The sequence below is a fragment of the Dasypus novemcinctus genome, chromosome 18 (genome assembly GCF_030445035.2).
Source record: "Dasypus novemcinctus isolate mDasNov1 chromosome 18, mDasNov1.1.hap2, whole genome shotgun sequence".
Taxonomy (NCBI): Eukaryota; Metazoa; Chordata; class Mammalia; order Cingulata; family Dasypodidae; genus Dasypus; species Dasypus novemcinctus.
The window spans coordinates 84720543-84743711 of record NC_080690.1 but is presented as its reverse complement, the minus strand read 5'-3'; the positions used below and the strand labels follow the sequence as shown (position 1 = coordinate 84743711).

General features: G+C 44.1%; 1 protein-coding gene across 2 annotated transcripts; it reads left to right on the top strand.

Moving 5' to 3' along the window:
• The first annotated feature begins 1106 nt into the window (after nucleotides 1-1106).
• Nucleotides 1107-22428, top strand: ZIM2 (zinc finger imprinted 2). Of its 2 annotated transcripts, XM_058280926.1 has the most exons (6): nucleotides 1107-1281; nucleotides 5509-5975; nucleotides 7726-7814; nucleotides 12607-12733; nucleotides 14924-15016; nucleotides 18366-22428. In XM_058280926.1, the coding sequence occupies exons 2-6, from the start codon at nucleotides 5597-5599 to the stop codon at nucleotides 19325-19327; spliced, it is 1650 nt and encodes a 549-aa protein (XP_058136909.1). In that variant the 5' UTR covers nucleotides 1107-1281; nucleotides 5509-5596; the 3' UTR covers nucleotides 19328-22428. The 2 variants fall into 2 exon arrangements, with proteins under 2 accessions (XP_058136909.1, XP_058136910.1); XM_058280927.1 differs by lacking the exons at nucleotides 1107-1281; nucleotides 18366-22428 and having other exon boundaries at nucleotides 5513-5975; nucleotides 14924-15629.
• The last annotated feature ends 741 nt before the right edge of the window (nucleotides 22429-23169 follow it).

Here is a 23169-nt window from a genome sequence, read left to right as displayed (position 1 = left end):
TTTTTCCCTTTCCTAATAGTAATGACCATTACTATAGCAAGCATACACAAGGGTGAGGCTAGACCTGAAGGAACCATAAACAAAGGTATATTAGTCTAAGATTACAGCACAACAGTAGGTCTATTCTAAATCCACCTAGTTAAAACAATTTCAAATATTATTACCCTTTGCCGTTTTATAATACAAAGGTATCTATTTACTAATCTTAACTCTTAGTTACAGCTTCTAGTATGTTTTTACTTCAAAACAAATTGGGCACTTTCATTTATTAACTAAGAAACTGAACTATTTTATTAGTAGAATTAATGTTGCTAAATTTTCCTGCTTTTCCAGCAGTTGAACTACTTCCACTTGTGTTGTACTACAGGGTATGTCCTTGGGGGCTCCTCATCTTCTTCCAGCTCCCTTTCTGTAGCACAGCCAGCACACCTGTTAAGAGTTTTTAGGGCATCGCCATATTCTCTCAGTGGTCCAGACTCATGCAGGAGGGCAGCCACCCCTCCCCACATGGATGTTACAGGCCAACCCAGTTTCCTGGCTTGTGGCTTGCTAATTGTTCCAACCCAACTCCTGAAGGGCACGGTTGGTGTGGCCACAAGACCAAAGAACACACCTGGCACGGAGTCAGGCATAGGCTTTGTTGGGACTGATGAACAGGATAGCGTGTCTGATGATGGCCAGTTAGAGAATGAAGATAATGGTCTGGAAAGAGATGGGAAAACGAGGGGTGATGTGTTGTAGGCAGCACATTTTAGCCTAGCAAAACGGCTCGGCTTGTACCGAAATGGCCTCCGCGCTGGACAGCTCCTCCCCGCGCTGCCTTCCCGCGCTGCCTTCCCGCGAGCGCCAACCTGAAAGCTGCTTCTCTCCCCGGCACCAAGAGCGAGCAATCCATACACTCCGTCCCCTGTGCCCAGCCAATCGCGCGTGCCAACCTGGAGTCTGCCTCTTCCCTTAGCAACAGAAAGCTACCAGCCAGTCTAAGATGCGCTGTCCCGTTCGCCAATCCAGTCAGAAGATGCCGCCCAAACCAGCCTATCCGCGACTGCCACCTCTCCCCCGCCCCCCCATAGCCCATATAAGCCGATGTCCTCCCTCAATAGCCCGGACCTGCGCCCCGAGCCCGCGTCTGCAGGCGGTTACCGTGTGTTCCGTGCTCTGTTGGTCACTTCCCGCCGTCCCGCATCTTCCCCCGCCGCACTGGCGGGGCTGGAGAGCGTGGCGGAGGCCGACGCGACGCCGACAGCGATGTGAGGGGATTCAGAGCAAGGACCCTCTACGGTATGAGAACAGTTATTGCTAGGATCCTGCAAAGTGTGCATAAGGGGTCTGGCGATGTTTTCACTATGCTCATAGGAAGGTGCTGACCAAGGACCTTTACTGCTTTGGGGCGATTATAGTTCGTGATACCATCTACACATTCTCTCCCCTCTAGGGAGGGTTGTTAGCCTTTAACGTAGGTTGAGGTCACGCAGGTGGCTACGCGCTGCGGACTTGGGGGGGGGGGCTGGGTCCCCACAGATGACAAGCCTGCAGAGTGCCCTGGTTCAGTTCTTCAGCTTCCCCCAGACAGAGCAGCACAGCTGCGCATGCTCCCGAGTTCGTGCACAGGGTTACGCTGACTCCTCCAGAACCGCAGGACGAGTGCCGCTGGCTCTGTGTGGGGCTGGTGAGGGTCCGAGGGGCCAGCAAGGGCTCTCGAGAGAGCGCCCTACAGTTTTTAGTTGCCTTTTCTGGATTCAGAGCTCACCCTGAAACTGTTTACTAGAGCCGGCCAGTTCTGGGTGGTGGTTCTAAGCCTCTGTGCAGGAAACGTTCTGCCAGCGTTGTCCCCGCACAGCCCTGCCTAGTTATTTATTTATTTTTAAAGTAACCGAGTCTTGGCTATTGAAAAAGTTAAATAAGGCATCTCAGGGAGGAAGGCCTCAGGCTCGCCGTTCCTCCAGCCCTCCCGCCTGCCGACGCCCTCTCCAGCAGACCAGGGCCACCAGGGAGCAGGCGGCTCGGGCTTCGGGGCGCGGGGCCGCCGGCGCGCACGCGCAAACCCGCCAGCGCGCATGCGTGCGGATTTGGGCGCCAAGTCGACGCGGAGTTGCCCAGTCAGGCGAGGCGGCTGGCAGGAGGTGAGCTGCGGGCGCTGCAGCGGGAGGCCCCTCAGGACGCGGCGGCGCGGGGCGGGGGCCGGGCGGGCCCGGAGGGCAGGGGAGCGCGGAACTGGCGCGGCCTGGGGGCTTCCCCGGGGGCGGCCAGCCAGAGTGGCTGTGCATTCGGGGTCCTCCGTAGGAGGGGACCAGGGCCCGGGAGACAGAGGCGGGAGAGGGGAAGGCCGGCCTCGGGCACACAGGGGCCTCCGAGTGGACCCGAAAGGGCGGACTGGACCTCGCGAGCTGAGGACGGAGGGCGCATCCTTCCCTGCCCGCCGCGGCCCCTCTCTGCCCCTCAGCCGAGCGCCCCTCGCGTGCTCTGAGCCCTCCCTGGGGTCCTGGGATGCACACGTCCGCCAGGGCGGGGTCTTCTGCCCTGGCTCCGGCCCCCCTTTCTGCTGCACCCCCTGTGCCCTGCCTCACCCCCTCCTCCCTGCCTCTCCCCCAGGCTCCCCTGGGCAGCTTCTGCCCACCTGGTATCAGTCCGTCTCCATTCTGGCACATGCTGGTTTTTTTTAGAATAAGACACCAAGGAAGAGTTGGGTCTCCTGTGGTATGCCTTTTTTTTTTTTTTTTAAGATTTATTTATTTTTTAAATTTCTCTCCCTCCCTTTCCCCTCCATTCGCTGTGTGTTCTTCTATGACTGCTTCTATCCTTATCAGTGGCACCAGGGATCTGTGTCTCTTTTTGTTGTGTCATCTTGCTGTGTCAGCTCTCCACCTGTGTGGGGCCATTCCTGGGCAGGCTGCGCTTTCTTTCTCACTGGGCCGCTGTCCTTATGGGGCGCACTCCTTGCGCATGGGGCTCCCCTATGTGGCGGGCACCCCTACGTGAGGGGCACCCTTGCGTGGAACAGCACTCCTTGGGGCATCAGCACTGTGCATGGGCCAGCTCCACATGGGTCAAGGAGGCCCGGAATTTGAACCGGGACCTCCCATGTGGTGGGCGGACGCCCTAACCACTGGGCCAAGTCTGCTTCCCTTCTGGCACATTCTTAGCCCTGCTTTGCTGGAATCTCTTCCTTACTCTGAGATCAAGGAACCTGCCACCGAAAAGATTTTAGGAATGCTCGGGTTTTTTAAAAAAAGGTATTTAACTCATGAGCAGCTCTTATCTCCATTTCTTAACATGCCTCTATCCCCACTTCCCATGAGAATCCCTGAAGAGGACACGGAAGGGCTGTTGGGGTTTGAAGTGTACAACTACCCTTCTCTTCTAGGAAGTTTACTTGCTGTCCTCTGTTTTAAAAATTCATAGAATTTTTTACGTTAATTTGTATAGTATATGTTTTTGCTGTACCATAAAGCATTTTTCGTTTACTTTTTTTTTGGTTTGGTACATTTTTTTAAAGTAGAGAAGTTGTAGGTTTACAGAAAAAACAGTTCCCATATACCCTATAATTAATACCTTTATTTGTGTAATACATTTGCTATACTTGGTGAATGAATATTATAATTGTATCAACTATAGTCCCTGGTTTACGTTAGGGTTCACTGTATTATACAGTCCTGCGACGGTTTGCTCGGTCGGTAGAGGTGGGGTCTGGCTGCGGACGAGGGGTCGGTCCAGCTCTGGACGAGGGGTCGGTCCCGCTTGGGACGAGGGGTCGGTCCGGCAGCAGACGAGGGATCGGTCTCACAAGGGGTTGTGCGGTTCGGCTGACGGGGTCGCCCGGAGAAGCCGGCGACGAGGGGTTCGCCCGGAGAAGCAGGCGACAAACTGGGGACAAGGGAGGCCAGGCCCTTGTCGGGGGCTCTCAGGACTGGAGGGCGCACGCAGAAGAACTACCGCGGAGACAAGGTAAACACGCAAGTCCACTTTATTGAGGGAGAGGCAACAGTTTTATAGGGGCTGGGGAAGGCTGCTTGGTCGAAGCCACGCCCTGTTCTGATTGGTTGCCGGTGAAAGGTCAGTGGGCGGTACTGGACGGGGGGAGGGGTGGTGGTTAGGGATTGGCTGTCGCTGTTGCTGGGGGAAGGGGCAGGGTTTAGGGGTTGGTGGCTGCTGTTGCTGGGGTGGAGGGCAGACTTGAGTTTTCCGCCCACGCCTGGCTGTTGCTGCTGTCGGGGGAGGGGAAAAGGGCAGACTGGAATCTTCCGCCCTGCACCTGCGCAGGGAGAAAGAAGAAGAAGGGTGCTGCCCCACAGGCATCGTGTGGCGCCATCCGGGAGGAGGGGCGGCCGCAGAAGCATGGCTGCCGAGAAGGGGAGACCCGAGGGCACTCTGCGCCCATGCCGAGCTTCCTTCGGGGGTGGCGGTGAGCCCGACCAGCCACCCTATTATGGGGGCAGCAGCTTGGCCTGCCGCGACTGCTCCTCTGCCAGGCCAGCAAACCACACTTCAGCCCGAGGGGCGACCGCACAGTCCTATTTTTTGGGTGGAGATTTTTTGTTTGTTCTTACAGTTTTTAAAAAAATTTTAGTAACATATAGAAATTGCTAACTTCTTATATGTCAAATGCATATTTAATAATTAATGTTTAAAGTTGAGGTGAAAGTTTACCCTTCTGTATGAAGTTTCAAGCAAAGGAGAAATCAGAAGTGCAATTATCAATCATTAAGAAAATAATGAAAATAAACCTGGTGGCATTCCCCCAATTTTTGTATATAACAAAAATTAAAAGCTTTTCAGTAGTCAAGAATGAATGAAAATAATGTTTCAGGAGGTCCCCATTCAAACCTAAAAAAATAGGAAAAAGTAAAAGGTAAATGAAATTAATACATGAGAAAAAAAACAGCATTGAAAATTGTCACTGGTACTTGGAATAATGGGAAGAAGGTGGCATTAAAGCAAAAAACAGAACTAATTCAAAAAGACAAACTAGGAATAAAGCAACATTATTGGATAGAATGGATAAAAGAGCATACTTAGAAGATTTGCTATTGTGAGAATACTGACTTCTGATTTTTTTTGTGTTTTAGGAGGTACCGGGGATTGAACCTGGATCCTCTTACATGGGAAGCAGGTGCTTAAACACTGAGTTACATCCACTCCCCGGTTGTTTTAACTCAATTATTTTTGAAAGGAAAATACTTTCTTCTCTGGTTTATGAAATCAGTTCTCTTCATTGTGGTTTGTTGTTCATGTGTCTTTTTTTTGAGTGCCATTTCTGAAATATTTGTCTTTATCCTGTTCCCATGGATTTTCAGACCTGGGAATAAGAATGAGGTAGTACCTGGGTCTGTATATAGGCATATAGGCACAGCTCTATGAATGTGTGTTTAAGCATTTGTTTAATACGAGATAATTTGCTTCAGATCACTTCAACCCCTCAGCTCAATCCTAACTGCAGGCCATTTGTAAATCTCTCTCTCTAATTTCTGCAAGTTTGAAGTTTTTTCATTCTTTTTTCATCTGATACAGCTCTGCCTGCCACCTTCCACAACGGTGTTTTCTGGAGCAACCTGCCTTTGAGAATATCTCCATTCCATGAAGGGTCAAACCCATAAAGATGCTGCATGTGACAAAATTTTTAGAGGTCTTCAGGAATACCCAGATGTTTAGTCTACACCAACAAGAGGAGAATCCAGAAACCATTCCCATAAGAAACCGATGGGCTCTGAAAGTTCCTCATCAGAAGTTTAGGCATTTTCAGCACCTGGCACTGACTGGTCCTTACCAGGCTGTGAGCCAAATCCACAAGCACTGCCAGCAAGGGCTGCAGCCAGAGACCCACCCCAAGGAACAGATGCTGGAGCAGCTGGTGCTGGAGCAGTTTCTGAACACACTGCCAGAGGAGGTCCAGATATGGGTGAGGTCGAAACAGCCCAAGAACAGCCAGGAGGCAGGGATTCTGGTGGAGAAATTGATCCAACCATGTGAAGAGAAAGGTGAGAAGGAGGAAGGAAGCAACTGGCTGTGTCTGTCTGTTGAATGGTTGCTCTGTGCCTGGCGTTTAATAGGACCTGAATGAAACTTATTGAATGAATGAATGAATTTTATTTGTTCAGACTCATCTGCCTAATCTCATGTGAGATAAAAGAAATTTTGGATTCAGATTTTGCTTTTAATATTATTTCTCTGAGAGTTCTCCTCCCTGTTTTGCTCCTCCCCTCCCCCATATTTCTTATCCAGCCTGAACTTTAGGCTCAAAAGAAAACAATACCACACACACACAAACTATGAAACAAAACAAAAAATCCCACAAAACCTGCTGGGACAGGTAATGGTATTAATATATTAAGCATAAGTTTGGGGGAAATTGATCTTTATATTATTTAGACTTTCCATTCAAGAATGATTTGTTGAGTTAATGGCTAATTGTTGGGCAAGAGTATGTAAAATGCAGGATTTGTGAGTTCTGGAAATTCAGCCTCTGTCAAAATTGGACTGATCTTTTAGAAATTAGCTTCTTACATTGGAACTAAGGAGGACATTTCAAGAATGAAAATAATACTAAAAACAATTGTTTGGGAATACATACACATGTTGGAAAAAATATATATGTATGAAAAAAGGCAAGATGCAAATCCAAGATTAATAGTTACTCTGGAGGGAAGGCTGGATCTTGGACAGGAAAAGCATGTGGGAAGATGGAAGTTATTGGGAATAATCTGGTTCTTAGGTTGGGGAGTGAATTCACAGGCACGAATTATATTTAAAAATATAAATAATATAAAATAAATATGACTGTCATGTACATTTCAATGCTGATAGCATATCATGAAAAAGTGTTCTTTATCCAGTTTTGTGCACCTGCATTCCTGAAAAGGATTTTTAAAATGCTAAAACAAGTTGAGTGCAATGTAGTTTTCTATGTGGTTTATGTATATTAACTTAGTTCTTGTACTAGCTCTGTTGAAATAAGTGTTATCCTGGATTTCTAGACGAGGAAATGGAGGCACAAAGAGATTGAATAACTTGTCCACAGTCCTATAAGGAGTAATTGGCAGAGCCAGGCTCTGCCAATTAGTAATAGGCGGCCAGCTCCAGCATCTGTGCTCTTAATCATGGTGTTATACTGCCTCAGGTGGACAGAGGGAGTATTGTCCCTGAGAGGCTAGAAAAACAGCTAAAGGCAGAGCTAGCCTTGGAACTGATGGGTGAAAGAAAGAAGACATTAATGACAGGTACACTCAGAAAGATTAAAATCAAGGAAAGCTTCAGGTTTCTGGGAGGGATGGTGGTTGTGTCTTCTAATCAGTGAATGAGAAAGATATTGGAAAGGCTCAATGGTAAGAGCTGTTTTTTTTTTAAATGGCTACTGTATGTAGTACATCTGTAATGTTTACTCCTCACGAGAGCCCTTTGAGGTATAGCTATAAGTATTACTGTTTTACAGTTGAGGAAGCTCTGGTGATTCTAACTGGGTAAGGAGACTGGGAACCCCTCATATACAGGGAACTTTCACTTTCTTTGGAGGAGTGGGGACCCCCTGAAGGATTTAGAACTGGAAAATGACTTGCGCTTTCTTTTGCGACTTGCCATACTGAGGTGAGAATTGACTTCTACAGCCTTTCTGTCATCGTAAGGTCCACAACTGCGACCTCCCGTGGCAGGATGGGACGGCAGACTACTTTCTGTGATGGTGGGTTCTGCCAGACAGACTCAGTTTCATGGTCGTTCTTTTTTCCCTCCTAGGTTTCTTTGCACAGGAGTCTGTCCTTGCAGAAAAGAGGAACATCAAAGAAGAAGGGACATTTGATAATCTTCCATCTGCTGGATTCCAGGTGAGCTGGGCTTTTCTCTGACTTGTTTCTCAAACGTGGGAATCTTACTTTCTTGGTTTCTGGACCTTCCATTTCCAATTAAATCACATCCTCATTTACTTTAAGTCTTTGCATAAATATCACCTAGCTGAGGCTTTCCCTACCTACCTTACCTAAAATTTTCTTCTGACTCTTTGCATCCTCCCTTCTCTGCTTTATTTTTCTCTGTTGCATTAATCACCATCCTACATACTATATACATTTAATGATTTTCCTCTCATCCTACCTTTTGGCTTAACTGAGTAATTTTCTTAGCATTCCATCTTCTCTTCACCATTGACACATTCAGAACTATGCTCACATAGTTTATATTATTATTATCCCCTTTTTATACATGAGGGAACAGATTAAGTAACCTGTTGACGATCACACACTTGTTAAACGGGTAGAAGTGGGTTATGAGCGCAGGCGGTCTGGTGTCAGAGTCCACGCTCGTGCCCACTTACTTGTTGCTGCCTCCTGCAGTACCCTTGCTCCAACTTAAGCTGACCACATTTAGTAAATAAAAAAATGGAGCAGTCAGCTAAATTCGAATTTCAGATAATCCTTGAATAAATTTTTAGCGTGTCTGTCCTATGTAATATTTGAGACGTTCTTAATACTAAAATTTATTTATTTGAAATTCAAATTTAACTGGTAGACTGTATTTTACCTGGTAACCCTATTCCAACTAGATTTTTAAATTGAGATTTTTGAGACAATGGAGTCCCTCAGGAAGCACGGATAGGTTAGAATAGCCCAGATATTTTTGAAAAATGAAAGATAATATGTCCTACCAGGTATTTCCTCTATGATAATGAATGATAACTCTAATGCAATCACTAAACAAAACTTTCACCTTATACAAGATTATACAGATGAAAATTGTAATGTCATAAAATGTTTGTATATTTACTAATATTTACTGAGCACCTACTTGTATCAGGCCCATGCAAGTCAGTAAGTAATGGGTTTCCAACCATATTAATTGATGCTGAACAGTCACAGGGCAATTGGAAAGGGCCTTTTTTGAACGGCATGCTCTAGATCATGCATTCTTAAGAGGGGTGATATTGCCTCCAAGGGGGCAAATCTTTAACATTTAAAGCGCAGGTATACACATACAGTACATAAACAGATAGTGCAGTGTAGCTGTGGCATTAAAATTTCATGAGTACTGTATGATTCCATTTATACGAAAGGTCTAGAATGGGCAAATCAGAAAGATTAGTGGTTGCCAGGAGCTAGGAAGGATGAGGGAATTCAGGAAAAGGGGGGGTGACTACTAACGGATGCAGGGTTTATTTTGGGGATGATGAAAATGTTTTAAAGTTGTGACAGTTTCACATTTCTGGATGTACTAAAAGCAAACAAATGGTATACTTTAAATAGGTGAATTGTATGGTATGTGAATTACAATCTCGATAAAGCAGTTATTTTTAAAAAGGTAGCATTTGCAGCCCCACCCTCCTACCCTGACCAGTTGAATCAGAGGTGTGTATGTGTGTGGGATCAATGCTACTTTACAATTATTCAAAACAGTTTATGTGGTCAAGGATTGTAAGGTACTTTGCACAAATATAGTTTAAATAGAGATAATCCCACCCACACAGAGCTTGGCCTGTTGGTAGGGCTTCAGCAGATGTCAGTTATTATTGAAGAGGTGATAGTGTCATGAATTTTTCCTTTTTTAGTTTTTAATGTGTCCCTTAATGTTCTTTTTAAAAAATTTTTTTCTTTAATAGTGAAGTTGTGGGTTTATAGAACAATCATGCATAAAATACAGGATTCCCATCCTTCATATTCTTTTTAAACCACATTTTGGAAACTTAAAAGACAGTAAGTGATGGGAAGTGGACTTGGCCCAGTGGTTAGGGTGTCTGCCTACCACATGGGAGGTCCATGGTTCAAACCCAGGGCCTCCTTGACCCATGTGGAGCTGGCGCACACGCAGTGCTGATGCACTCGAGGAGTGCTGGGCCATGCAGGGGTGTCCCCCGCGTAGGGGAGCCCTACGCACAAGGAGTGTGCCCCATAAAGAGAGCCACCTAGCGTGAAAGAAAATGTAGCCTGCCCAGGAATGGTGCCGCACACACGGAGAACTGACACAAGATGATGCAACAAAAAGAAACACAGATTCCCGTGCCACTGACAACAACAGACGTGGACAAAGAAGAACACACAGCAAATAGACACAGAGAACAGACAACGGCGGGGTGGGGGGGAGGGATGGAGAGAGAAATAAATAAAATAAATCTTAAAAAAAAAAAGACAGTAAATGAGTTAATATCCTGTACTTGTTTTAGAACCAGAAAAAATATAGCATAGAAAAAAAAGTTCATGCAGGATGACAATTAGGGAAAAAATGTCTGAAAATGCTCTTTATGGGGGAGATAAAGAAAAAAATTTTTTGAAAGGTTGAAAACACTGTTTTGGAAGATTTGCTCCTGGGATGAGCCCTCTGGTCCTAGAGTATCTATGTCAAGGGTCCCTAGCAAAGGTGGCCACAGGGGCTGTCCAGGTCGTGTAAGTGAGGACTTGGTCTGGGGGGAGTATGGCAGGCTGGGGACTCTTGCCATATTGGAAGGGGCAGTTGTGACTCAGCTTCAGCTGATGGTGCCATATGAGAATGTGGACACAGGTCGCCAGATCTTCTGAATTTTTAAAGAGAAGTCAGAAATCCAGTTAATAGGGTTTCCTAATGTTTTTGAAGTTGGCAGCTAATATAAATTTGTAAAATGAAAAAAAAAAAGATGGGCCAAATAAACCCCTCTGAAGAATCTAGGCATCCAGTACGTGATCTCTAGTCTACATCTAATACTTATTGATCTTATACATTTTAGAAAGTTTCTGTTTAAATACAAGTTATATATTAATAAAATGGGATTATACTCTTATTTAGTCTTCTAGTACCTGCTCCTTTAATTCAGCTTTATGTTATCGAGATTGTTAAGTGTAACTGTAACTGGATTTTATTTAGGTTCTTGACTATGCTGCAGAAATGAATTTCAAGAACATGTCGGGTTAGTTAGGTCAGTAATTTATTCAGGTAGGAAGGGAAGAGAAATGGGAGAAAATAACGGATCAGGGGTCCCAGGTAGAGAGGAAGGGGCTGAAAAGTGATAAAGCGGGCTGATTTACAGACTACCATTTGCCCAGGTTTTACTTGCGTGGTAATCATGGCAGGGGAACAACAGTGAGAGCAGGGCGCAGAGGGCAGGAACAGGCACCGGAACAGGGCGACGGCAAGAGAGTACAAGAGAGAGCAAGAAGTCTTCCAGCTTGCTTTTTAAGCCGTTAATTATTCCACCCCTTGCTAATGGCATGGGAGGAGTTCCAGCTGTTTGCTGTTTTGATTGTTACGCCACCAATTAGTCCCCCAGGTGGATCCAATGATAAGGCCCCTAGAGAATATCCTGGGCTTCTCCTGGTTTTTGGAGGAAATCTCATTCTGAATGGCAGAATCTTAGTCGGGGAGGGGGTACTTCCAGCAGCTATCTTGGGGTTATCGATGTCCACGTGGACTTCTTGCCAGGTTCCAGATCCATCTATTGATTTCCTATCTAGCCTGCTTCATTATTGTAGTTAATTAATTTATATTTCTGGAATATTACATGAGTATACTATAATATTTTTATCTCTTCTACAGGAAATGGATGTTTGGGTTGTTTCCAGGTTTTTTATTTTAGTGACAGTGCTGTTATGAACATACCTGTTGGTGTTGCCTAGTACATATAAGCATATATACCTATGAATAGAATTTATAGGTTGTTTACCAATTTATATTTCCTTTAGCATAGCATTTTATAAGAGATCCTGTGTATCCATGTTCTGTGTAGCACTTGTCAGACGTCTTCATTTTTGTCAGTTGAATGGGTCTAAAATGGTACTTTGTCATTTTGATTTGCAGTTCCCTGTTTATTAATAAGATTGAATATCTTCTTCATGTTTATCAGCTTTTTGTGCTTTATGGATGAAACACTGAAGCTTAACCTATTCAAATTCACAAAGGTCATTAGAACCAGGTTTAATTAAACCCATTCTCTCTGATTCCCGAGGCCCAGGTATACAGCTCAGTTGTTAATTTTTTTTTTAAAGATTTATTTCTTTTTCTTCCCCCGCCCCCGCCCCTGCCCCGGTTGTCTGTTCTCTGTGTCTATTTGCTGTGTGTTCTTCTTTGTCCGCTTCTTTTGTCAGCGGCATGGGAATCTGTGTTTCTTTTTGTTGCGTCCTCTTGTTGATGTCAGCTCTCCATGTGGGTGGTGCCATTCTTAGGCAGGCTGTACTTTCTTTTGTGCTGTGCGGCCCTCCTTACGGGGTGCACTCCTTGCGCATGGGGCTCCCTTACCCGGGGGACACCCCTGCATGGCACGGCACTCCTTGCGCGCATCAGCACTGCGCATGGGCCAGCTCCACACGGGTCAAGGAGGCCCGGGGCTTGAACCGCGGACCTCCCATGTGGTAGACGGACGCCCTAACCACTGGGCCAAGTCCGACTCCAGTTGTTAATTATTTGCATTCTTGCTTTCTTTCTTTGTTAAGCATCTTAAAAAGCCTTTTCCCTCCCAACTGAAATCTGTAGTATTTAGCAGCAGGAACTAAATCTCAAGAAATGTTGCCACTTCTCACAGATTACACGACCAAGGAAAGTCCCTGTACCCTCGGTTTTGTGGGAGTGACTGCTTCCTGTTAGTCTACTCTCATCAGGCTCCTTCTCCCCAGCCTAGAGTAATATGTGGCCTTCAGTTGCTAAGTGGCGTTTCTGGTCCTTTAGGAGCTGGTGACGTTCAAGGATGTGGTTGTGGACTTCAGCCCAGAGGAATTAAGCTACCTCAGTGCTGCTCAGAGGAACCTCTACCGGGAAGTGAACTTGGAGAATTACAGGAACCTGGTCTCCCTAGGTAAATAAGCTTTCTCCATTTCACTTGGTTCTGCCCACTAGGCCAGTGGTTTTCAACTCTTTTCTGTACTCCCATCAGTAACAGCGGCTCACCATGTCGATGAGTCTCAAACCTAGGTGAGAGGTAATATTTTAATATTAAAGCCTTTGCCAGAATCACTGTTAATCATAAAATTGCTACGATTTATCAAGCATTTATTTTGTGTCTGACACTGGCCTGTGCACTTCATATATTTTAACTTCTTTAATCCTTATACTAGTCCTGTGAGGAAGGGATATCGTTGTTTTTATTGTTGTTGTTGTTATACAGATGGAGAAATGAGGCATGGAAAGGCTAAATTAATTGTCTACAATTAATTTGCCACTCATCTACAAAGTGGCAGAGGTAGAATTTGTACCCAAGTGGTCTGACTCAGAATCTGCTTCCTTAAACGCTATTTTGCTGCCCACAGGTGCTTTGCCTCTTCAGGTCTCAGTACAATAGCAGGCTCTCAATAATTGAGATTTGATTAAAGTTACAAGTGCTCCAAAGACTTCTATGGCCTTGAGGTATAGGACTCCGAGATTGACCATCTCTCCTCACATCCAGAGGCAGGATTGTTTTCCCTCCCCCCCCAAGCAAATGTTTTTTTGTTGTAAGCCCAAAATCCTTTTCTCAGTGGCCTTTTTGGGTGCTTATGGTCTCTTAAAGAACAAAAACAAAAATAAAAACCATTCCAGCTGGCAGTAAGTTGGTGCTTTTATCCTAGTAAGTTAAAGACCTACATGGGGAGACCTAAGTGCCTCACCTCAAGCCTGTTACAAGGTATGTAATTTTAACCCTGACTTTTATAAAGTACAAAAGAAGTGCCTTTCCCAATCTATTTTACATTCTTCATTCAGTTACCACCCTTTATGACTTAAAATTGAGGGAATAATATCAGGAAAAAAGTGACATACAAGTGTTAGCTGTTCAGCCCTTTTCCAGTAATCTGGAGACATTTCTAGCTTCTTATGAGTTCTGGCTTCTTTTTAACACTGAAAGTTTTGAGTTAATAGAAATCTGACATATACAATCAGGACATTATCTTCCCAAGTGTGGAATGAGCACAATGGAATATACGATTATTTTAGGCACTACAAAGGCAATAAGAAATAATCCTTTAATCAGTTGGTCATTTTCTAATTTCCTTCCAAATCTTTGGATTATGTCATGTGGGATGTCTCAGTTTGGTGCTAGTACATCTCTGCATAGTCTGATCTTTAGTTTTAGCAAAGAGAGCAGATATCAGGCCCTGAACCTTAAATGGGTAACAGAGGCTAACCCAGGACTCAGTAATGTCAATTTGTTTCTGTTGTATCTATTACCTTACCTTCAGCTTTTTTTTTCCTAACTGTACTTTCCATTTATAGAATTTATATAATGCTTCCATTTAAAATAAATTTATTTAAGTTATAAAAAGAAAAGTGGTCTAAAGAAAAATATTAAATAATGGTATAAATGACAAGGATGTGGCAGTAATGTGAGGGTCATTGATTAATTGAGGCAAATTCACAATGTTCCAGGTATGGGTATAGGCATTGGAGGTATAAAATAGATGAAAATTCTTATTCTCATGGCTGGTCCATTATAGTGGGGAGGGATGGACTAGAATACATAATAAAGTAGTATGCAAATGATTTAATTTGGGAAACAACCAACTGAAGGGGGTTAAGTATTTTAAAACAGAGGGAATAGAGATTATCAGAGTAAAATAAAGTACCATAATGTTGTTGACTTTTTGAATAGCTACAACATCAGGTTCCCCATTCTGAAGTATAAAGCCCTGCACACTTCCCTCAAGCTCCCTTTTCCGTTTTTACCCTTTAGCAAGCACTGTTGACATTTGTGGCTGGATAAATCTTTGTTGTAGGGGTTGTCCTTTGCATTGTAGGATGTTTAGCAGCATCTCCAGCCTCTGTCCGCTAGAGGCCTGTAAGCACAGTGCCCCGCAAGGTTGTTGCAACCCCCATTTTCTTGCAACATTGTCATATGTCCCTGAGGGGGCAAAATCATTGAGAACCACTTGCTATAGACTTGAAAACAGGCTTCATTTATTCCCATATGAGTTTGAACCTTCTTTATTATCCCAGAGTCTTTAGAACCAAGTTTGGGAGTCACTTGTAGGTACATTACGGAACTCCGAAGTTCTGAGTCTTGCCTTCTCAACAGGGTATCAGTTCTTTAAACCGGACCTGATCTCTCAGCTGGAAGAGGAGGAGTCATGTGTAATGGAGGAAGGCATCCATACAATGATACATCAAGGTGAGTAAAAGGACAAGCCCAGGGAGCAAGGAAAGGCACCCCCAGCTGGTAGGGAAGGAAAGGGAAATGTTGGTCAGGAGAAGACTGGTAGTTGCTCTTCTCAGTACTTGCACTTCCTTTCATCTTCTTTCCTAAGCTCATCTCTCATGCCCAGCTCCACAGAGGCTTGCCCTTGCCAGTTTCCCCTTTCTCTATTATGCCAGCTACTCCATTCATACTCATTTGTGCCTTTGCTCTTGCAGCTACAAATCACAGGCTTTTCCTGTCTAACCAAGACAAACAAAAATCTGTGGTGCCATACCACGTCTTTCTAGCTGTCTCACGTTTTCCTCATGGTCAGTTCCTCTCCTCAGATTTGTTGATCCCCAAAGCCTACCTTCCCATTCTCTTCTTAACCATTGCCATCTGATTTTCATCCCCTACCTCACATATGCACACTCTGTTCTAAAACTTAATCGAAAGGTCCCCACTGACATCCTTATGGCTCAAGGAAAAGAACCTTCTAGGCTTAACTTCTACAAACTCTGTGGCTACCATCTGATAATGGTGGCATCCTTCATGAAATGTTCTCCTTTGACTTGGGACACAATGTGTATCAGCCAGAATCATCATTGACCTTCACGGAAAATCCACATCCAAACTGTCTTAAGTCACAGGGGATTGTTAGCTTTAGCAGTGGTCAGCTGGGCTTCTGGGGTAGCTGGGTTTAGGTGTTCAATAATGTCATCAGGTTTCATTTTCTCCTTCTACTCTGCCAACAAATCCTAGGTCTGCTTTCTTGTTCCTGTCTAAAGAGAGAGTGAGAGCAAGTAGGTACATTCTAGAAGCTCTCTAAAAGGGTGAGGAACCCTCTTTCCCAGAAGCCCTTGACATACTCTCCTTGTTTTATTATTCCCTACTGGGTCACATCCCATACGTGAAACAGTAGATGAGTCCAGAGTTGTGTTCATTGACATCTCACTCCCTGCCTTCTCTACCAAGGAACCAGGAATAGAGTCAGCTTTTCTTGTGTGAGTGGAGAAGTGGATGCCCAAACAAAATTCAGAGAGTTGCCAAGGGGTCTCCTCTACCTGCTACTCAGTTTCCTTCACTGTCTTATCTTCTTTCCCTATTCTAGTTTATTCACTCTTTCATTCATTTCATATTTATCAAACTTCTAGTTTGTCAGTCTCTGTCCTAGATTCTGTGAAATCAGTAGTCAACAAGAGAGACAAAATACCTTCCTTCTTGGAGTTTGCATTCTAGTGGTAATGATAAGTGATAAACAGACAAATAATAGTATCTGACTATATTTAAGTGCTATTATGAAAAATAAAGAAGAGAGTGATATATGGAAGACTTCTTAAGATGGTCAGAGAAGAACTGACTTGAGAAAGATGAAAAAAATGAGGGGGTGAGCTAGGTAGAAATCTTGAAGAAGAGTGTTGCAGGCAGAGGAAACAACGAATGCCAAGGCCCCCAGGCTGGACTGAGCTTGAGTGATCAGGAAGTGAAGAAAGGGCATGTGGTCTCGCCTGGTGGGGGCAGGGGGATCAGAGATGAGACCTCAGAGAGAGACAAAGGGGCCAGGCACATGGGGATATGCCAAGGAATTTGGATCGCAGTCCTAGTGAGATGTGAGGCTTTTGGAAGGCTTTGAGCAAGGGACTGAGGTAGTGTTACCAACACTAGAAGTGTGCTGTCTAATATGGTAGCCACTAAGTACATGTGGCTATTTAAATTTTCACTAATTAAAAATTACATAAAATTTAGTTCCTCAGTCACACCAGCCACATTGTAAATGCTCCATTGCCATATGTAGCTAGTGGCTACTGTATTAGAAAGAAAAAATACTGACCCTTTCCATCATTGTACAGAGTTCTATTGGGCTGTGTTATTCTAGAAATCCCTCTGGCTGTTCTATAGAGAATGGCCTTTAGGGGACAAGCAGAGAAACCACTTACTGAAGTCCAGTCGGCTAATGAGGATGGAGACTAGGACTATGATTGTAGAAGTCCCAGGTTTGAGTTATTCTTTGCAAGTAGAACAGGCAGAACATGCTATTGGAGGTAGGACAACGTGAAGAAAACAAAGGAGTCAGTAAGGACTTGTCTTCTTGTCTTCCATTCTGGAGTCTTTTAAAATATTTCCTGAAACATCTAATCCACTGTGATGGTTGCAGCTTCCCTCTTCTGATGACATCCTCAGCTATACTTGTGGCTCTGCTGTTTCACCTCTGTTCTATTTACTATTTCCAGTGTCTTCCGAATGCAGGCAACACTGGGGTCGTCATCATCTCTTATAAACCACAGTATTATAATTAATTTCCTTGGCTTCAGTTTCTTCCCCACCCAGAGAGTTGCCATTTAAAGTACAAACTTTTGATCAGCTTTTTAACACTCTCAAAAAAAAATCTAAACTTTTTAGTATAATATTTAAGTCCCTCCCAGTCTGCCCCTAACTTCCCATTGCAGCCTCATCTCCCACAGCTTTTCCAAGTCAAATGTGTGCTTCAGTTTCCCTAGGACTCTGTCCTTTCACATTTCAGTGTCATTACTTAAGCTGTTTTACAAGCTTTACATCCCCTTTGCTGTTTATTGCTTTCAGATGCCATCTCCTTCTGTTTCCAAATGTAATCACTTTCCTGATCTTTGTTCCTGTTAGTCATTTCCAATCTGATGGGAATCTTTTTCAGATTTCTGATGAGTAATGAGCAATGCCTTGCACAAAACAGGCACTTAGCAAATGTTGAATTGAAGTGAATTAGTTGGTTGGCAGTGTACACTGGGGTAAGGTAAGAGATTGGGAACCAACAAAAGAGTTAGAGGAATCCTTTTTGCCTTGTTCTGAGGTTAGGTTATAAAGGCCTTTTCTTTAGTGTTTTCCCCAATGGTCCAAAAAAAAAGTTACCCAAATAAATTTCAAAATGCTACATTCTTTGAATTGTAAAATACTGTATTTCCCAAATTGACTAAATAGTGGAACCTCCTTTAAAGCTGTAGCTGTAGATTTTCAGAATACTAGTGATCTACTGAGCATGGTTTGGGAAATAGCAACACACCAAATCCCAGCTTTCTCTGGTTTCCTCCTAATTCTGTTCTCTACATGTTGCCCTAGCATCTTTATCAACGTTCAGTTCTCCTGGCTGGTCCCTTTTTTGCCTCTTCCTCAGCCCCCTTTTCTTACTCTCCTTTCTAACCTTTTCCCATTCGTTCCTTAGGTTCCCATAAAATTCCCATACCTGCATAATCTCAGTTCCTTTATTTTTGGTCTCTTTCTTGTTTTTACTATAATGGGTTTTCTTCTATTTCTACTATAATGGTGGTCTCTCTGAGTAAAAAGAGTAGAGGAAATTTTACATTTCTTTTAGATTGGGAGACAAGGCCTGATACCAAAGAACTAACTCCTGAGCAAAGCCTGCTTGTAGAAAAATCATCCCTGGGGACAAGAATGGAGGATTTGGCAGTAGGTAACTGCTGGCAAGACCATGTGGAAGAGTCTTCTCCTGATGAGCCATCAGAGCAACACAAGGACAACCAGGAGAAACTCTTGAGTCCTGAAACAATGAGTGACCCTCAAACCCTCACTCAGGAAAGAAGCCATAGTCCTAGCTCAGAGGTTACTAAACAGTCAGCGGCTCCTCAAGGAAAGGATCCCCAGGAAAGTGCTTCTCCTGAAATTGGCACCAGTCCCCAGCCACTGAGTGATGAACCTATCTGCCAAAAGAATAACAAATGTGAATTTTGTGAAAGAACATTTAGTACCCAGAGGGGCCTTGAGAGACATGAGCAGATCCATATTAGGAAGAAACCCTTAGAGCAGGAGCAATGCGGAGAAGCCTCCTACCTCATGCCACACCTCACCAGACATCAGAGCACTCGTTTTGCCGAGAAGCCCCCTGGCTACAATGAAGGGGGACAGGCCTTGAGCCGGCATGCAGATCTCTGTGGACCTGCTGGAAGTCAGAGTCAGGAGGACTACTATGAGTGTATTCAGTGCGGTAAAGCTTTTATCCAGGATGTACATCTTTTTCAACATCTCAAAGCCCATGAAGCAGCAAAAGCCCTTCCCCCTGAGTTGCCCCGCAACAAAATATATTTAATTCGCTATCAGCGAAAACGGGACTCTGTCGGAGAAAAAACTTATCAGTGTTGTGACTGTGGCAAAGCTTTCGGTCGGAGTTCACATCTCAGTCAGCATTATCGAATGCACGCGCAAGACAGACCTTACCAGTGTCAGCTGTGTGGAAAATGTTTTAGCCGACCCTCATACCTCACACAACATTATCAACTCCATTCTCAAGAGAAACCTGTTGACTCCAAGTACTGTTGAAAAACCTTGAGCCAGAAAATATACTTTTTCAGCATCTTTGGCTTCATACTGGAGAGAGACCAAATAAGACCTCTGAATGTGATAAGGCCTCCCATCAAGCCTCACACCTTGTTAACAACTTGAGCCTTCAATATGCTGTGGTTAGAAAACAGTGAATGACTACAAGACTGTAGGACAACCTCTTTGCAAGAATAGATTCAGCATATGTCTTGGTGTTCACACAAGTGAAAACCTTACAAAGAATATTTTTGTTGCATAGGAAAGAAGCTAATAGATTTTGCCCTTCTGTGATACTCATTGAATGGAGAATCTTTGTTTTAACATCTGAAAAACAACTTATGACCAGCTATTGGGCCTCAGGCTGGCAATCTGTTGCATGACTTTTTAGAGAAGTGTTTGCATACAGTAACTTCATATAGGATGTATCAACACCATGCATGATAAAAAGATTTTCAAGGTGTACCTAGATTGATTCTTACTATTTAGTAATTCTGGGGTTGTTTCACATTAAGGCAGATGGGGATGCTTGCAGTATCAGAGTGAACAAAGATTTCTTAGGGCAGAGTTCTGATAGTCTTTTCTCTGGTGATATAGGACTAGACAAGGGCTTTTTGAGACATGAATTTGGAAAGTTCATTTTTGAAGATTTTCCTGTAATTGTTCTTATAGATTGTAAAGCTGTTCAAGCTGATCATGTATACCTTGTTGCTGTTTGAGGTTTTGGAGTTTCTTCTTTTCTTCTTCCTTTTTTACTTCTTTCCTTCTTCTTTTATAAAATCCTGTTTGAAAGCAGGCTTTCTGCTTTCTTGGGCTGTAACATCACCAGCATGCCCAGCTTCCCCTGAAATCCTAATTGCATGTTGGGCACACTTCACTCTTGAAAGGCATGAGCTCTGAATTATCTTCTGTATCATATTGCTAAGATGTTAAAAAGCTTTCCATCACTTATTTGAATATTGGTCAAACACAAAGACATAGTGGAATCCGCTGGACCCTGGGTTCCCTCAGCCGACTCCCTGCCTCAAGGGTGGGTTGCTGCTGCTATTATTCACTGCCCTGCTTTTCCTCTTCCAGCCATTTTTGAGGCTATTGTGTGACTCTAAAGTGATGAACTTTAAAACATGAACCTGACCAGCCAAATGGATGCTAGCTAACACAGTCCCTCTTCTCCTCATTCCTGAAACCCTCAGTGGAACAGACTGCGCTGGCTGGCTCTGACTTTGTACCACTCACCATTCTTGAGCCCACTGCAACCTGTTTTCTGACCCTGCCACCACCTTCACCACTGCTACCAAGGCAACCAGCAACCTCGCGTTTCATTCCGGTGTCCACTTTTCAGGAGTTGTAGCCAGTGGCTCTTGTGTTATTTGACGTTCCTTTAAAGGGTTTGTTTGCTTGTTTTGCTTTGTTTTGTTTTTAAAAGTTGAGACTTACAGAGAAGATGTAAAAGTAGTAGAAAAAGTTCCCACATACTCTTAACCCATCTTCCCCTAATGTTAACGAACATCTTACATGACTATGGCATGATGATGAAAACTAAAAGTACATAATGATGCAGTGCTGTTCGCCGAACTCCAGATTCTACTTGGAGTCCCCCAGTTTTTCCGCTGCTCTCCTTTTTCTCCTCCAGGGTCAGTCCAGGATCCCACGTTGCATTCAGCTGCCGCATCTCTCTAGTCTCTTCCAGTCTGTGACAGTTCCTCCTCTTCCTTTGACTGTTATTACGTGGAGACTTTTGAAGAGTAGAATGTCCTGCGATTTAGGGCTTGTCACGATTACATTGAAGTTACACATTTTTGGCCAGAACACGGCAGAAGTGATGGGCCTTTGCTCACTGCATCGTGCTGGGGGACATGTATTGATGTGTCGTATTGGTGACACTAACCTTGATGCCTTGATTTAAAGTGGTGTCTGCCACATTTCCCTACTGTAAAGTTAATGTGGATGTCCCTTTGTGAGTAACTGATGTCTTGCGGGAGAAACTTTGAGTCTGTGCAAACATCTGGTTTCTCCTCAAACTTTCACCCACTAACTCTTACCACCTACCCATAGATTTGCCTGCAGCCTTAACTCCCGTGTGGTGACTGAATGGTGACTTCTGTTTCCCTCAGTCCTTCTGCATTTATTAATTGACATTCTTCTGTAAGGAAGAGTTGTCCTCCCCATTCATTTATTCAGTAATATATTTATGGACTCATGGACATTTATTTTATTTATGGTCTATAATCTTGTACTTCATTATTGATTCTGTTTGAATTGCTCCCAGTTCTGGCCATTGGGCGCTCTTTCACCTTGGCCCCTATGCCCTATCATCAAGCTCTCATATTTTCTGAGCATCTCCTTTCTATGCCCTCCTTATTTTCTTTTCACTTCCAAGAAAACTCTTATGTTGTACTTTTATAGTGGTTTTTACCTCATCACTGTCTCATAAAATATCCTTTTTATCCCAGAGTCATAGGTTTACTCAGGTCATTATCAATCTTAGTTATTTCATTTCTGCTTTTACAGTTTTTGCTAAACCTGCCTTCTACCTGGATTGCTATTTACTTAATGCATTTTTTATAAAGATTTACTTTTCCTCCTTCCTCTCGTCCTGCCCTGCTGTTTTTGCTGTCTGTGTTGTCTTCTCTTCTCATTTTCTCTCCTCTAGGACTCACTGGGATTCCATCCTAGAAACCTCTCATGTGGAGAGAGGTTCCCTGTCAGTTGTGCCACCTCAGTTTCTGGTTTCTGCACTTCACATTGACTCTTCCCTTGTCTCTCTTTTGATGCGTCGTCATCTTGCTGCTTGACTCACTTGCGCAGGCACTGGCTCACCACGCGGGTAATCGTGCAGGCACTGGTTCACTGCGTGGGCACTGGCTTACTGCGTGGGCACGCTTTCTCTTCTTTTTCACCAGGAGGCCCTAGGGATCGAACCTGGGTCCTCCCATATGGTAGGTGGAAGCTCTGTCACTTGAGCCACATCCATTTCCTGTTTAATGGATTTTATTGCATGAAGTAATCTTTATTATTTTTAATGCCAGTGAATTTAATTAAAAAGGAAAATTTTATATCACTCCAAAGGAGTTCCCTTGGAAAAATAAAAAAATAAAACAAAATGATGTTAGTTCTTGTTGATTGATTCTGTTGCCTTCCATAGCAACCCTGAGACTACATTCTCTTTGCTGAAAAGGAAGATTAGCATGGGCTAGAAATGTGTCAAAGTGATGCTGGCACCAAATTGAGCCTTTCTCTTTGTCATAATAAGCTTGGAAGAGAACTATATTTAGTTCTTTTGGCTATATACCTAAGTGATAGAGTTTTAAAAAGAGAAAAAACTGTAAAGAGAGTATCCACTATTACATATCATGAATAGAAAACGGGGTGTTTGAGTGAGTGCACCTTATAGTCTCTCCTGCAAAGAAGCTGCTGGGCACCATTGGAAATTCTTCGGGACCAGGCTGTTTCGGGATTTTGCAGGGCAGGAGGTGTCTGGACATCGATTTGGTGAGAAGGTAACAGAGAAAATTCGTGTATAAGATAAAATTGAGGCTCTCTTACATGGAGGTGGGGGCTGCACATGGGATGCTCCCTCCTGGGGTGGGCAGAGCCGCGGCACCGGCACCATGGCGGCGATTCCTGAAGGCTCTGCGGTACTGGGGAATTCATAAGCCCTGAGCGGGCTATTGGGGACTAACAGGGCAGGCGGCCTTCGCAGACCGATTTGGGGAGACAGACGGGAATATTTTTGTGAGGTCGGGAATTTTTGATTTCTGACACGAGTAATAGCGCTTCCGGCTAGAGCCCCGCCCCCAAGGCCGGCTGCTGATCTGCAGCGGCCTTAAATCGCTCACAGTAAA

What these genes read in the sequence shown, in the direction of transcription:
- ZIM2 (XM_058280926.1), top strand. Translation starts at nt 5,597, where the DNA reads ATGCTGCATGTGACAAAATTTTTAGAGGTCTTCAGGAATACCCAGATG. An exon ending in CCAACCATGTGAAGAGAAAG is followed by an intron (nt 5,976 to 7,725) that starts GTGAGAAGGAGG and finishes TTTCCCTCCTAG; the next exon opens with GTTTCTTTGCACAGGAGTCT. An exon ending in CAGGAACCTGGTCTCCCTAG is followed by an intron (nt 12,734 to 14,923) that starts GTAAATAAGCTT and finishes CCTTCTCAACAG; the next exon opens with GGTATCAGTTCTTTAAACCG.